The sequence below is a fragment of the Emydura macquarii genome, unplaced genomic scaffold (assembly GCF_026122565.2).
Source record: "Emydura macquarii macquarii isolate MOO-44397 ecotype Brisbane River unplaced genomic scaffold, CSIRO-AGI_Emac_v2 contig_1249, whole genome shotgun sequence".
NCBI classification, from domain to species: domain Eukaryota; kingdom Metazoa; phylum Chordata; order Testudines; family Chelidae; genus Emydura; species Emydura macquarii.
Window position 1 is genome coordinate 77,145 of NW_027131386.1, and position 16,565 is coordinate 93,709.

Here is a 16,565-nt window from a genome sequence, read left to right on the forward strand (position 1 = left end):
TTTGTGGGCCCATCTCCACTGAAATTCACTTGGAGTTGGTTGCCCAACGAGTGCATATCTGACCCTTAGTTGTTTGGTTTTTTCCTTTGTTGCAGCTTCCTCTAAATTATAAAATCTTGACCCATTTCGCCAGTGGAACCCTGATCTGAGAATACATGGTTCTGCTTTCATACACCAGGATGTGAAAGGTGCGACTATTTGAACCAACATCTGAGATTGTATACTCTTGTACTGGAGCCCAAATCATGTGGCATGGGTGCCCTCTGTGAAGTTACTACTCGTGTTTGCAGAGAGACTAACGTTGTATTGAACCTGCAGCTGCCCAGATATGAAATCTGTTCTACAGATCAAGAGATGGCATGTCCCCTCCCCTAGCCTCCATATTTCATTCAGCTATTTTTCTGGTAGCCAGCAGAGGTAAACAATGAAAATAAGGTTGACATATTTTGGAGTGAATGTTGTTTATTTATGTCAGTGTGAATTTCTTTCCTGTAGACACACTCCATTGGGGCCCCAGAACAGGGAAATCAAACGTCCTTCACAGAATTCATCCTCCTGTGATTCGGGACTGTCCTTGAACTGCAAATCCTTCTCTTCCTGCTTTTTCTAGTGATCTACATCGCAATCATGGCTGGGAAGATCCTCATCATGGTGCTAGTTGTGACTGATCAGCATCTTCACACCCCCATGTACTTCTTCCTGAGGAACTTGTCCTGCTTGGAGACCTGCTACAGCTTCACCATCCTGCCCAGAATGCTGGCCGGTCTTCTCACTGGGGACAGAACCATCTCAGTCAGTGGGTGTATCACACAATATTATTTCTTTAGTTCTCTGGTAGGCACAGAATGCCTGCTCCTATCGGTGATGTCTTACATTCAGTATTTAGCCATAGTCAAACCACTTCACTATGCAGTCCGTATGAGTGGCAGGGCTTGTCTGCAACTCACAGCTGGCTCTTGGGTAGATGGCTTCCTAGCTAGTAGCATAAGAGCGTTGTTGATATCACAGTTAAATTTCTGTGGCCCCAAGAGCTTTGACCATTTATTTTGCGATTTTATCCCCCTTATAAAACTCTCCTGCAATGATCCTAAGCTGATGGGAATGTTGTCTCTCACACTCAGCTTCTCTTTTTTACTGGTCCCATTCCTACTGACCGTGATGTCCTACATCTCCATCATCGCCACCATCCTAAGAATCCCTTCCACCACTGGGCAGCAAAAGGCCTTTTCCACCTGCTCCTCCCACCCCATCGTGGTGTCCATTTATTATGGAACTCTGCTAATTGCTTACATGTTCCCTACAGCACACATGCTGAGGGACTTCAAGAAAGTTCTCTCTGTTGTCTACACGGTCCCGACTCCCCTGATCAATCCCCTCATCTACACCCTGAGAAACAAAGACGTGAAGGGGGGCCTGAGGAAAGCTTTCAGGAAATTCATGTTAGGACAATGGAAGCTGACCAGGTGCCTTAAGTTAAAATAAAATAGATATGCCAGGAGTCCTTGATCTAAGGGTCACATTTTGAAAACCACAAGCAAATTTCAAAAGTGATTTAGGGACCAAAGCCCCATTCACTTTCAGTGAGACAAGGTGCTACGCCTTAGGAACTGAAGATTGTACTCTAAGAGCGGCATCCTCTTCCCTGCGGTACTGAGAGAGCTGGTGAGATGACGTGGGTAACACAGAGCTGAGATTTGCTGCTGCTGCACTTAGTTCTACGGGTTCGCACATTGACTATTAGTGTCAAAGAAGGCTAAAGGCATTAGATCATAGAATCATAGAAGATCAGAGTTGGAAGGGAGCTCAGGAGGTATCTAGTCAAAACCCCCTGCTCAAAGCAGGACTAACTTCAGCTATATCATCCCAGCCAGGGCTTTGTCAAGCCGCAGCTGAAAAACCTCTAAAGATGGAGATTCCACCACCTCCTTAGGTAACCAATTCCAGTGCTTCACCACCCTTCTAGTGAAAAACTTTTTCCTAATGTCCAATCTAGACCTCACCCACTGCAACTTGAGACCGTTGCTCCTTGTTATGTCATCTGCCACCACTGAGAACAGCATAGCTCCATCCTCCCTGCAACCCCCTTTCAGGTAGTTAAAGGATATTGTCAAATCCCCCTCATTCTTCTCAACTGCAGACTAAACAAGCCTAGTTCCCTCAGCCTCTCCTCATTAATCTTGTGCTCCATGTCTGTGGGTTCTTACTGGCACTGCACATCAACAACCAGATTTCTTACAAATGGATGCACCACCGAAAATTGCTGTGTCAGAGATAATATCTATGTATTTCTTATAGCATTCACTCAACTAACCCAGTTCATGAAGAATTTTATTGTCTCCACAAATAGGAAACAGCCATAGGCCATGGCTAGCAGGAACCACACAGTGGTGACACAGTTCTTCTTTGTGCCTTTCTCGAATCCCTGGTACTCCATGTTTCCCTTTTTTTCCTGGTGATTCTGATGTACCTCCTTACCATAGCGGGGAATATGCTCATCATCACGCTCACGGTAGTGGACTCTGTCCTTCACTACTTTCTGGAAATCGGTTACACCTCGTCCACCATCCCCAAGATGCTGGTGAACTTTCTCTCCAAGGACAAGAGCATCTCCTTCCTGGGCTGTGCCACACAGATGTATTTCTTCTCCTTCTTGGGGATCACACCGCCATGTCCTACGACCGTTACGTGGCCATATGTCACCCTCAACACTACACGGCCATGATAAGCAGAGCTGTGTGTCTCCAGCTCTCAGTGCTGTGCTGGCTCATCGGGCTGCTGGTGGGCGTCAGGCAGACAACTTTCATATTCACTTTGCCCTACTGTGGGCCAAACAGGATCAACCACTTCTTCTGTGACCTGTCCCCACTGCTGAAGCTGGCCTGCACAGATACCTACAAGAATGAAATAACTGTGTACACCATCGCTGTCACCTTCGTCATGGTGCCCTTCCTGCTCATCCTTGTGTCCTACGTCCATATCCTCCAGGCTATCCTCAGCATTGCGTCCGCCGTGGGCCGGAGCAAAACCTTCTCCACCTGCTCCTCCCACCTCATTGTGGTGACCTTGTTTTATGGGTCTGCCATCGTGACGTATCTAAGGCCCAAATCCAGCTACTCACTCAACACGGATAAACTGCTTTCCCTGTTCTACACCGTGGTGTCTCCAATGCTCAACCCTTTGATCTACAGCCTGAGGAATAAGGAGGTGAAGGAAGCCCTGAGACGGGTAATGGCCAGAAAAATATTGGTTTGAAAACTGGGGGAGGTGGGATTGATTTTTTTTTTATATTCTTGTGATGGATTTGGAGTTGCCTGTAGTAGCCCGATCTATGAATTGTATGGCAATTATATTCATTACTTAAGAATTGTCAGTTATCACCCTGAGGTATTGACAGGTTCTTCTCTCTAGGTCAGGCCCAGTATTATTAAAATTACTGTTCAGTTGGGACCCCGATGGGCACAGTTGCAACACTCACACTGTCGGAAACCTTCTGTATTTGTAATAGTTCATTAATTTATTGCACCAACACTCTAACCCAGCACGGCAGATAGAGATACTACAGAATGTCCATTGACTCACTCCGTTCCTTCCAGAACAACCACAAATGTTAGCCATTATCTTCCTCAGCACCATCACCTTCCTCCTCATCACCAGTAGCCTTCATCTTGTCACCTTTCATGGGCGACGTCTCTCTCTCCTCCTGCCCACATTCTGGGTATCAACTTTTTTAGTATGTTGCACAGGCTACATGCCTGTAGCCTCCTGGCTTTACTGTTGAATAAAATAAGTGCTAAAGCGATCTCTGTGGGTACACTCTAGGAATACTGTACGTTTGTCTGAATAGTGAAAAGATTTTTTTTATGCACATATCGGGTTAATTCAACAGTCAAGTGTTCAGGAAACTACCCGGGAAGACGGACAATAGTTCAGATGAGAGCTTCTCTGAAAACACCAAGGACAATTAATTGTGATATGCTGCCTCTGCCACCCATAGCGAGCCTGGTAGATCAACTTTCCCAGGACTGAATCCCTTCCCCTCTGAATCCCTCTGAATCCCTTCACAGCCTGTCCTGACCTGGGCATTTTCAGGAGGCAACCCTAGGCACAGACGGATCACACCATCTAAATAATTCATTTTTACTTTAGGACATTAAAATATGAAGCTATAACAAAACAAATGTCTGGCTTTGCCTCCCATAAAGTAATATCAGGAGCATGTGTTTGAATTGTGAGTTTGTGCACAGGGGTTTGTTGGAGAACCACAATTGTGCAGATGCAGAAAGACTAAAGAGTCAGTCCTGCTGCCAGCATAATGTGATTTCCTTTAGCTCAAGTGACTGGGGGATTTGATAGCGACTTTCAACTGCCAGAAAGGGGGTTCCAGGAAGGATGGAGCTAGGCTGTTCTCAGTGGTGGCAGATCACAGAAGAAGGAGCAATAGTCTCAGTTGCAGGAGGGGAGGTCTAGGTTGGATATTAGGAAAAGCTTTTTCACTGGGAGGGGGTGAAGCACTGGAATGGGTTACCTAGGGAGGTGGTGGAATCTCCATCTTTAGAGCTTTTTAATCTGAGGCTTGACAAAGCCCTGGCTGGGATGATTTAGTTGGGGTTGGTCCTGCTTTGAGCAGGGGGTTGCACTAGATCGGTGTTTCTCGATTTCTTTCCTCCCACGGAACCCTTGCACACCCATGCCATACCCTCGGAACCCTTGCCCGCCCACGTCATACCGTCCGCCGAAAAGTCCAGGAAATCTTCCTCTTTTTGGTGGCGCGGTGTTTGCTTGATTCGGCAGCGCGCTCTCAGGGCCGTTTTCAGCGGCCCCATCAGCTGTTCGGCGGCGTGCGAGCAGCTGTTTGGCGGCAACATCAACTGCTAGGCGGCGCACGAACAGCTGATCGGCGGCGCGGGAACAGCTATTCGGTGGCACCAGATTTTTTTAACATTCGGCGGCGCAGTACAGCTTCTTCACGGAACACCATTTGAGAACCACTGGACTAGATGACCTCCTGAGGTCCCTTCCAACCCTCATCTTCTATGATTCTATGAGTGGGGGAGGAGGGTGGAGGGGAGCTGGTTATATGGGAGTCTATGGTTGGGTGTTGTCTGGGGGAGAGTTTTTTGGGGGGGGTCTGTGGAAGAGAGTTGGGTGGTGGGGTGTGAAGGTGTTAGTTGGGGGGGTTCTATGGCTGGGATCTTGTACGGGCGGGGGGGCTTGGTGTACAGGGAGCCATGTGGAGTTGCCGGTGGCCACAGCTGGCTGTGTCTGTCTCCCCTCTCTGCAGTCCCTTCCCCCTCTTATCCCACCCTCCAGCCTCAGGGAGGGATGGGTTCGCTGTCTCCACACCAGGGTCGGGGATAGCTCACAAAGAGCTCATTGTTCACAATCAACTCCTGTCTTAGACCTGACAAACTCACTACACCCAATACCTCACTTGCATAGTGTTTATCCAAGAGTAGCTTCCAAGGTGTCTACTGAAAGCACGTAACGTATCGCTCCTCATAATCACTGTGAGATGTACATCTTGGTAATATTTAGGGAATAATGTAACTATACTAAAAATGTTGCCCTTATGGTCTTGGAATAAGGGTTAGTCAGCAGGGAATAGTGTGTCTCGTTGATAGCCCATTTAAGCAGGAGGGAGGTGTCATCCCTCCCTAGCTAGCCTATAATGCAAGGTATTGCTCAACCTTTGCCCTACCTTTGCCCTACCTTTGCACCAACCCAGACCACCAATGGAAAGCCATCAAAGAAACTATACAAATCAAACCCCATGGGAGTGGAAAGAACAGCATGACAGCGAGTGGACGGTCCCATCGGGAATAAAAACAAAAGACTGACTCCATCTATCACAGGAGAAAGACAGCCACTCTGCCTCCAATCCTGGAGGACGTGCTTTATGAAAGACGGGGCCTAGTTTCACTCATGGGTGACTCATCAGGGATGGTCTCGTCAATAGTTAGTCCTGCCTTGAGTACAGGGCATGGACTAGATGACCTACTAAGATCTCTGCCAATCCTCCCTGCAATGTCTATTGCGGACACAGCTTGCCAATATTTCACTTGTTCCCTTTCCCGTGTGGGAATGCACTACACTGTCAAGAGCACCTTTACGTCATTAGAACTGGATCCACTTGAAGGACTCACGGGAGCCCCTCACCTCAGTTTCCCTCATTTATCCCCTCTATAAATTTAGAAGGATTGGACATACACAAGTCCATGGGGCCGGATGCAATGCACCCAAGGGTGCTGAGGGAGTTGGCTGAGGTGATTTCAGAGCCATTGGTTATTATCTTTGAAAGCTCGTGGCAACAGGGGGAGGTCCCTGAGGACTGGAAAAAAGCAAATCTAGTGCCCATCTTCAAAAAAGGGAGGAAAGAGGATCCAGGGAACTACAGACCGGTCAGCCTCACCTCAATCCCTGGAAAAATCATGGAGCAGGTCCTTAAGGAATCCATTTTAAGGCACTTGGAAGAGAGGAAGGTGATCAGGAACAGTCAACACGGATTCACCAAGGGAAAGTCATGCCTGACCAATCTGATTGCTTTCTATGTAGAGGTGACTGGCTCTGTGGATGTGGGGAAGGCCGTGGATGTGATATACCTTGACTTTAGCAAAGCTTTTGATACAGTCTCTCACAGTATTCTTATCAGCAAGTTAAAGAAGTATGGGTTGGATGAATGGACTATAAAATGGATAGAGAAGTGGCTAGAGCATAGGGCTGAACGAGTAGTGATCAATGGCTCCCTGTCTAGCTGGCAACCGGTCACAAGCGGAGTGCCCCAGGGGTTGGTCCTGGGGCTGGTTTTGTTTAACATCTTTATTAATGATCTGGAGGATGGGGTAGATTGTACCCTCAGCAAGTTTGCGGATGACACTAAGCTGCAGGGAGTGGTAGATACCCTGGAAGGTAGGAATAGGATACAGAGTGACCTAAACAAACTGGAGGATTGGACCAAAAGAAATCTAATGAGGTTCAACAAAGAAAAGTGCAGAGTCCTCCACTTAGGAAGGAAGAATCCCATGCACAGCTATAGACTGGAGACCGACGAGCTATGATTTTATGATTCTATGATTCTGGGGACCGACGAGCTATGATTCTATGATTCTAAGGTGCAGTTACCTGCCCAGAGTTGCTCAGTGAGCAAGAGGAAGAGAATATTACAGAAACCAGCTGTCCAGAGTCTTAGTCTGGAGATCTGCTCCACCATGTCCACTTATCATTGACAATGGCACCTTAAGGGTGTTAGGTGCACAACTCCCATTCACTGGCTGTGGGATTTAGGTGCCTAACATCATCTCTTATTGGAAAACCCAGCCTGTACATTTATAGCCATACTAGTATCCTGAGAATTCCCCCCACGCCCAGGGGATGTTTTCCACCAACTCCTTCTTCTGTTTTACCCTTATCTAGGAGACACCAATAACTCTGTCTCTGTTACCAAAAGCCTAGATCAATACAAACTAAACAAAGCTAAAAATGTCTCTTTCTGTCGTCTTTGTTGTCAGATCTCCCATTGTCTGTCCCCTTCATGTCTGGTGTGAGACATCAATATGTAAAGGTTTGTCTACATGTAGACGTTGCACTACTTTAGCTATATTGGCAATTTGCAATAAAGAGCTGTAAGGATCTAAAGTAAGAGGCAAGCTCAGGAGGCTGAAGTGAAATTTCAGGGAGTGAGTGAGGGAAAACCCTTTGACTGGGTGAATTGCTCCAGCCCGTAAGAGCTGGGGGTAGCCTGCTATGGCAGGAAGGATTCTGACCAGAGGGCAGTTTGGGGTGTTTGCAGCTGCAGGTAAGACTTCTGGGTTTCGTTACCTAGCAGCTCTGTGTTCTTGCGGAACCAGGGCACAAAACTCCGACTCTCTCTCCTGCTCACCTGAATACCCCCAGCCCCTGCTTGAACCAGAAACCAAAGGCTGCTTGAACCAGAAACCAAAGGCATCTCAATATGAAAAGGCAGTGGAAGCAACTAAAACCCTCCCATCAAGAGTGATACAACTCCCCATGCCTCATCTACATCAAAGATGTAAAAAGGAGGCATCTCAATTAGGAAAACTGCCCATAACCAGGAATGATCAGCCTCTTTTGTCCAACATAAAGAAAACCACTCTGGTATACGTCCTTGAGACATTGTTTATCCATAAACTAACCTGGTGTCTACAAAAACCCCTACCGAAGTTCAAACCCCTGTTCTGATGCTTGGATCCAAATTCTGCATCAGTCCCACTGGAACTTCCCCTCTCCCTGACTGAACATGTTGGGGGCTCTGCCTGTCTCAAGCGCTCCAGACCCTAAGCTGAGCAGTCTGTCTACTGGGAATCTTTGAGTTATACGGAGTGGTGAGACCCCCCATTTCCTCTTCCCCCAACACTATTCTCTCTCTCTCTTTTAGTCCAGGTATAACTTTCTAATTTTGTAATCAAACCTGGACTAACTTTCTCCAATACCCTAACTGTAATTGTGTAGTATTGTAAGTGTTTGATTGTTTTTCTCCCTTGTATGGTATTACTATGAGTATCATAAGTTTTATATATCTAGCAATAAAATAACTTATAATCAAGCTGGTTGCCACTTTCTCTCTCTCTCTCTCTCTCCAAACTGCATTTCCTCTTTGTGTTCTCGGTCCCTATCTTCCTCTGCAGCAACGCTTTTTTTACCTAAGCCAAAGATCCCTGGAGTGCCCAAAAATCCTATGGGGTTTGCTCATCAAGGGGGTTATTGCTAGAACAATTGTGGTGCAAGGGGCCATATGAAGGGGACAGCTGAGAAGTGCTGCTCTGCCTAGCCTATGGAGTCTAGGGGCAAATAAGGGTGGCAGCTGAAAGTGCTGTTTGCACCCAGCCTGCTCAAGAAGTGTTCTGTATTCTGGTGTGTTGCAAAGGGGCATATAAGGGTGGTGACTGAAAGTGCTGTGTCACCCAGCCTGCTGAATTTAGGGACATATAAGGGGTCAGCTGACAATGCTGATAGCCCAATCCTCTCAGATGCACTTGGTTAATCGGGAATGTGTGTGTGTATCTGTGGGGGGTTTATTTGAATGTGGGGCTGGAAGAACCCAGCCCTGAAAACCTTAGGTTCTGCAGGATAGCTCCTTTGGGAGGGGACTTGTAGGCATATGAACACACAAGTAACACAAGCAGTACATTAATAGTATCACACCCCTAATATCACACACCCCCCTTCCAGGAAGGTAACCCTAATAAATGAGTATACCTCAAGGTGACGGGCAAATCTGGTAACAGCTCCCAAATGCAAACATGCTGTGAGACTTACACAAACTATTCTCTGTGTTCTACACAGTCCTCATTCTCATAACTAACCCCCTCATCTACAGCCTGAGAAACAGAGAGGTCAAGGAGGCCCTTAGAAAAACTGTCAGGAGATTTAAGGTTTCCCAAGAATTTTGACGTTCCAAGCATTGAAATTCCAAGATTGTGAGTTGTTTCAGAGCACCAGCTGGTTGGTTCTGGATGCTCCCCTGCTCTGGTTTATTGTCTAATCCTGGAGGAAGAGAGCACATTTTGGGGTTATGGGTGGTTTCTCACTCTCACTTGGAGTTGAGCTTCCTGCTTCTTTTGTAGGGATGTTTTTTCATCTTCAATAATGAAAATCCAATGACGAACCACATCCTTCTTCCAAGAAATGAAATTGGGTTGCATCCTGGGAAATGTAGTCTCACCACAACCCAGTCTGCAATGAGCAGTGGGAGCATGAGCCACTAGCACTTCAGCTCCTATGAAACACTGTGGCAGCATTTCTGAGTTGAAATATTTCTTTCTGTTTCCACATGGCTGGAATGAATGCTATAGCTATTAGTAATACAAATGTATGCCCAGACACTAAGTCAAATTCCTTTATTAAATCCAAAGGCCAAATGATGTTTATACAATTGCTCTGAACGTGTCTAGAAACCTAAATAACAAGCAATTACTGCAGCCATCCAATAATAAACATGTATAGGTAGTGATCAAATACAAAAGGACCAGAGCCAGGACTAGAGCCAACTAACACCAAGTTAGCTGACTCCAACTTAGTAAGGCAGGTACTAATGACAAACACTAAAGCTCACCCTTTTATAGTTTACTTATTAGCCCTTCTCTGACTGTTTGAGAATTTATTTCTTCATTAAAACCACTTGGAACCATCCTTAATATTTAGGGCCTCTTCTTCAAACACTTTTCGTACTATCTTCTCAGATACTTTCCAAGTTCTATATTTTTACAAAGGATACCATCTTTAACTGGTCTGTGCTTAGGGTAGTCCACCTCAACATGCCAAGGTTAGGGTAGGCTGCAAAAAGGAGAGCTGATTCTCCCAAACTTTCATTAGATTCACCAACCAGTCTCAAACAGTGCTTCTGATCCCCCCCACTGGTTCTCAAGAAGCTAAAAACCAGTAGCTACACAGCCCGCTTTATTGCATTTCAGTCTCTGACCTCAATTAGCAACTAGGTCCAGTAAAGATATAGGTTATTAAAAATTTGTTTCCTTTACAAAAAACGTTCTCCTGATCCCCAAATGGTCAGGCACACTGCCAGATCAATATGAGTTTGGATCTTACTCAAAATACCATGCTGCCAGCCAATCCTTTAGTAACTAAAACTAATGGTTTATTACAAAGGAAAGAAACAGATAAGGATAGATGTTAAATAATTAAACTAAAGGACTTCAAAGTCTATATATATCAGATTCTCAGCAGAACTGTGGAGTTTGCAGGCTTGTACAGTTCCTCTGGTGTAGATCCAGTGCTTGGATGGCTCTCAGTCCTTTGTTTTACAGCTGAGAATCATAGAATCATAGAAGACTAGGGTCGGAAGGGACCTCAGGAGCTCATCTAGTCCAATTCCTTGCTCAAAGCAGGACCAACCCCAACTAAATCATCCCAGCCAGGCCTTTGGTAAGCCAGGCCTTAAAAACCATTCGGGATGGAGATTCCACCACCTCCCGAGATCATAGAATCATAGAATCATAGAATCATAGAATATTAGAGTTGGAAGGGACCTCAGGAGGTCATCTAGTCCAACCCCCTGCTCAAAGCAGGACTAACCTCAGCTATATCATCCCAACCAGGGCTTTGTCAAGCCTCAGCTTAAAAACCTGTAAGGATGGAGATTCCACCACCTCCCTAGGTAACCCATTCCAATGCTTCACCACCCTCCTAGTAAAAAACTTTTTCCTAATGTCCAACCTAGACCTCCTCCCCTGCAACTTGAGACCGTTGCTCCTTGTTCTGTCATCTGCCACCACCGAGAACAGCCTAGCCCCATCCTCCCTAGAACCCCCTTTCAGGTAGTTAAAAGCCGCTATCAAATCCCCCCTCACTCTTCTCTTTTGCAGACTAAACAAGCCCAGTTCCCTCAGCCTCTCCTCATAAGTCCTGTGCTCCAGCCCCCTAATCATTTTGGTTGCCCTCCGCTGCACTCTCTCCAAATTGTCCACATCTTTTTTGTAGTGGGGGGCCCAAAACTGGACACAGTATTCTAAATGCGGCCTCACCAATGCCGAATAGAGGGGAATAATCACTTCCCGTGACCTGCTGGCAATGCCCCTCCTAATGCAGCCCAATATTCCATTAGCCTTCTTGACAACCAGGGCACACTGCTGACTCATATCCAGCTTTTTATCCACCGTTACCCCCAGGTCCTTTTCTGCAGAGCTGCTGCCCAGCTCGTCGGTCCCCAGTCTATAGCTGTGCATGGGATTCTTCCTTCCTAAGTGGAGGACTCTGCACTTGTCCTTGTTGAACCTCATTAGATTTCTTTTGGCCCAATCCTCCAGTTTGTTTAGGTCACTCTGTATCCTATCCCTACCTTGCAGGGTATCTACCACTCCCCCCAGCTTAGTGTCGTCCGCAAACTTGCTGAGGGTGCAATCTACCCCATCCTCCAGATCATTAATAAATATGTTGAACAAAACCGGCCCCAGGACCGACCCCTGGGGAACTCCGCTTGTGACCGGTTGCCAGCTAGACATGGAGCCATTGATCACTACTCGTTGAGCCCTATGCTCTAGCCAGTTCACTATCCATTTTATAGTCCATTCATCCAACCCATACTTCTTTAACTTGCTGATAAGAATACTGTGAGAAACCATATCAAAAGCTTTGCTAAAGTCAAGGTATATCACATCCACCGCCTTCCCCACATCCACAGAGCCAGTCACCTCATCATAGAAAGCAATCAGGTTGGTCAGGCATGACTTTCCCTTGGTGAATCCGTGTTGACTGTTCCTGATCACCTTCCTCTCTTCCAAGTGCCTTAAAATGGATTCCTTAAGGACCTGCTCCATGATCTTTCCAGGGATTGAGGTGAGGCTGACCGGTCTGTAGTTCCCCGGATCCTCTTTCCTCCCTTTTTTGAAGATGGGCACTAGATTTGCTTTTTTCCAGTCCTCAGGGACCTCCCCCTGTTGCCACGAGCTTTCAAAGATAATAGCCAATGGCTCTGAAATCACCTCAGCCAACTCCCTCAGCACCCTCGGGTGCATTGCATCCGGCCCCATGGACTTGTGAATGTCCAATCCTTCTAAATAGTCTTGAACCTGTTCCTTCAGCACTGCGGGATGTTTGCCTCCTTCCCATTCTGTGCCACCCAGTACAGCAGTCTGGGAGCTGATCTTGTCTGTGAAGACAGAGGCAAAAAAGGCATTGAGTACCTCAGCTTTCTCCACATCCTCCGTCACTAGGTCGCCTCCCTCTTTCTTTAAGGGGCCTACACTTTCCCGAATCTTCCTCTTGTTGGCAACATGCCTGTAGAAACCCTTTTTGTTCCCCTTCACGTCCCTTGCTAGCTGCAACTCCAATTGTGCTTTGGCCTTCCTCATTTCATTCCTGCACGTTCGAGCAGTGTTTATATAATCCTCCCTAGTCATCTGACCAAGCTTCCACTTCTTGTAAGCTTCTTTTTTGCGTTTAAGTTCGCCAAAGACTTCTTTGTTAAGCCAAGCTGGACGCCTACCATATTTGCTATTCTTTCTGCACATCGGGATGGTTTGCTCTTGTGCCCTCAATAAGGTCTCCTTAAAATACAGCCAGCTCTCTTGGGTTCCTTTCCCCCTCATATTAGCCTCCCAGGGAATCCTGCCCATCAGTTCCCTGAGGGAATCAAAGTCCGCTTTTCTGAAGTCCATGGTCCGTATCCTGCTGTTCCCCTTTCTTCCTTTCATCAGGATCCTGAACTCGACCATCTCATGGTCACTGCTGCCTAGGTTGCCACCCACTTCTACTTCCCCTACCAAATCTTCCCTGTTTGTGAGCAGCAGGTCAAGAGAAGCACGGCCCCTAGTTGGTTGCTCCAGCACTTGCACCAGGAAATTGTCAGCGACACTCTCCAAAAACTTCCTGGATTGTTTGTGCTCTGCTGTATTGCTCTTCCAGCAGATGTCAGGGTGATTGAAGTCTCCCATGAGAATCAGGCCCTGTGAACTGGAAACTTTCCCCAGTTGAGTAAAGAAAGCCTCATCTACCTCATCCTCCTGGTCTGGTGGTCTGTAACAGACACCCACCACGACATCACACTTATTGTTCTTGCTTCTAAGCTTAACCCAGAGACACTCAACTGACTTATCTCCAGTTTCATACTGGAGCTCAGAGCAGTCATAGTGCTCTCTTACATACAGTGCAACTCCTCCCCCTTTCGCCCCTGCCTGTCCTTCCTGAACAGTTTATACCCATCCATGACAGCGCTCCAATCGTGAGAGTTATTCCACCAAGTCTCAGTTATTCCAATCATGTCGTAGTTTCTTGACTGTGCCAGGACTTCCAGTTCCTCTTGCTTGTTTCCCAGGCTTCTTGCATTTGTGTACAGGCACTTGAGATAAGTAGCCGACTGGCCTACTTCCACAGTATGAATCGGGAGGCCTCCCCTGCTGCCCCCTCCTCCTTCTGCTTCCATGCGGTGTCCCTCTTCCCCACTAACCTTCGGGCTTAGGTCCCCGTCCCCCGTCAAAACTAGTTTAAAGCCCTCCTCACTAGGTTAGCCAGCCTGTCTGCGAAGATACTCTTCCCTGTCTTTGTTAGATGAATCCCGTCTCTTCCTAGTAGTCCTTCTTCCTGAAACAACATCCCATGATCGAAGAATCCAAAGCCCTCTCTTCGACACCACCTGCGTAACCACGCATTTACTTCCACAATGCGACGGTCCCTACCTGGGCCTTTTCCCTGAACAGGGAGGATGGATGAGAACACCACTTGCGCTTCAAACTCCTTTATCTCTTTTCCCAGAGCCACATAGTCCGCAGTGATCCGCTCAAGATCATTCTTGGCAGTGTCATTGGTGCCCACGTGGAGAAGCAGGAAGGGGTAGCGGTCTGAGGACTTGATAAGTTTTGGCAGTCTCTCCGTCACATCCCTAATCCTAGCTCCAGGCAAGCAGCACACTTCTCTAGTTTCCCGGTCCGGACGGCAGATGGATGACTCCGTCCCCCTTAGGAGGGAGTCCCCGACCACCATCACCCTTCTCTTCCTCTTGGGAATGGTGGTTGTGGAACCCCCATCCCTAGGAGAATTCATCCCTTGCCTTCTGATCAAACGGGTCTCCTTCTGATCCATTCCCTCTGAAGGGTCCTCCAAATCATTCTCCGCCGTAGTACTTGTGCAGAGAGGATGAAAACGATTCCTTACTTCTATCTGCATGGTGGGCACATGGGTTCTCTTTCTTCGGGAGGTCACATGCTGCCAATTTCCTTCCCCGTTCTTCATTTTCGCCTGCCCGGCCTTCTCTGAATCTTGCTTACCCTCTGCCTGTGCCTGATGGAGAAAGACATTGTTTTCTGTAATGCACCGCAGGGTTGACATTTGGGCCTCTAGTCCTTTAACCTTCTCTTCCAATAAGGCAACCAGCCTGCACTTGGTACAGATGAAGTCATCTCTATCCTGGGGGAGGAAGACAAACATAGCACACCCAGTGCAGGTGACAACAACAGATCGCTCCATCTCCATATCTCTGCTCTGAGAGCCTCCTCAGCAATGCCTGAAAGGCAAACACCTGCAGTGGGCTCTCTCCGCAGGCCGAACTCCCAGGCAAACTCCCTCCTTCTCCTTCTGTTAGCCGCCCCTCTGTTCGCTGCTCAGCTGCTTCGCAGCTGGCTGCCTTTTATAAGGCTGGGGCAGTTGCCCCCCCCTGCTCTTACCCCTCAAAGCCCCGCCCCCGCAATTAGCCCCACCTGGATCCAATCAATCACTCAAACTGACAAACCCCCAACTGCCAAAATGGTGCCTGTAACTGCACCAGTCACAAGCACCCACCCACAGTCAGCTGTACTTGCACCAGTCACACACCTGGTCTCCCAGGTACTCCCCACACAGCTGCACTCACCTGAGACAGCTCCCAGGCAAACTCCCTGCTCAGCTGCTTCGCAGCTGGCTGCCTTTTATAACCCATTCCAGTGCTTCACCACCCTTCTAGGGAAAAAGCTTCTCCGAATATCAAACCCAGACCTCCCCCACTGCAACTTAACACCATTGCTGCTTGTTCTGTCATCTATACCACTGAGAACAGCCTAGCTCCATCCTCCCTGGAACCTCCCTTCAGGTAGTTGAAGGCTGCTATCAAATCCCCCCTCACTCTTCTCTTCTACAGACTAAACAAGCCTAGTTCCCTCAGCCTCTCCTCATAAGTCATGTGCTCCAGCCCCCTAATCATTTTCTTTGCCCTCTGCTGGACTCTCCAGTTTATCCACATCCTTCCTGTAATGCGGGGGCCCACAACTGGACTCAATACTCCAAATGTGGCCTCACCAATGCCGAATAGAGGGGAATAATCACTTCCCTCGATCTGCTGGTGAAGCTCCTACTAATGCAGTCCAATATACTGTTAGCCTTCTTGGCAATAAGGGCACACTGTTGACTCATTTCCTGCTTCTTGTCCAGTGTAATCCCCAGGTCCTTTTCTGCAGAACTGCTGCTTAGCCAGTCAGTCCCCAGTCTGTAGCAGTGCATGGGAATCTTTTGTCCTTGGTGCAGGATTCTGCACTTGTCCTTGTTGAACCTCATCAGATTTCTTTTGGCCCAATCCTCCAATTTGTCTAGGTCTCTCTGTATCTTATCTCTGCCCTCCAACACATCTACCGCTCACCGCAGCTTAGTGTCATACGCAAGTTTGCTGAAAGGGCAATCCACCCCATCCCCCAGATCATTAATGAAGATGTTGAACAAAACCGGCCCCAGGACTGACTCCTGAGGCACTCCACTTAACACTGCCTGCCAACTAGACATTGAGCCATTGATCACTACCCGTTGAGCCCGATGATCTATGCAGCTTTCTATTCACCTTATAGTCCATTTATCCAACCCATATTTCTTTAACTTGCTGATAAGAATACTGTGGGAGACCATATCAAAAGCTTTGCTAAAGTAAAGGTATATCATGTCCACCACTTTCCCCACATCCACAGAGCCAGTCACCTCTTCAGAGAAGGCAATCATGTTGGTCAGAGATGACTTGCCCTTGGTGAATCCATGCTGACTGTTCCTGATCACCTTCCTCTCCACCCAGTGCTTCAAAATGGATTCCTTGAGGACCTGCTCCATGATTTTTCCAGGGACTGAGGTGAGACTGGGTGGTCTGT

General features: G+C 47.5%; 1 protein-coding gene and 1 pseudogene across 1 annotated transcript; both read left to right on the forward strand.

The window, feature by feature from the left end:
* Positions 1 to 864: 864 nt before the first annotated feature.
* Positions 865 to 1,482, forward strand: LOC137152970 (olfactory receptor 11L1-like). The gene has a single exon (XM_067547899.1). It carries the CDS (start codon positions 865 to 867, stop codon positions 1,480 to 1,482), a length of 618 nt encoding a protein of 205 aa, XP_067404000.1.
* An 881-nt stretch (positions 1,483 to 2,363) lies between these two features.
* LOC137152974 (olfactory receptor 10A7-like) lies at positions 2,364 to 3,252 on the forward strand (annotated as a pseudogene).
* Positions 3,253 to 16,565: the final 13,313 nt, after the last annotated feature.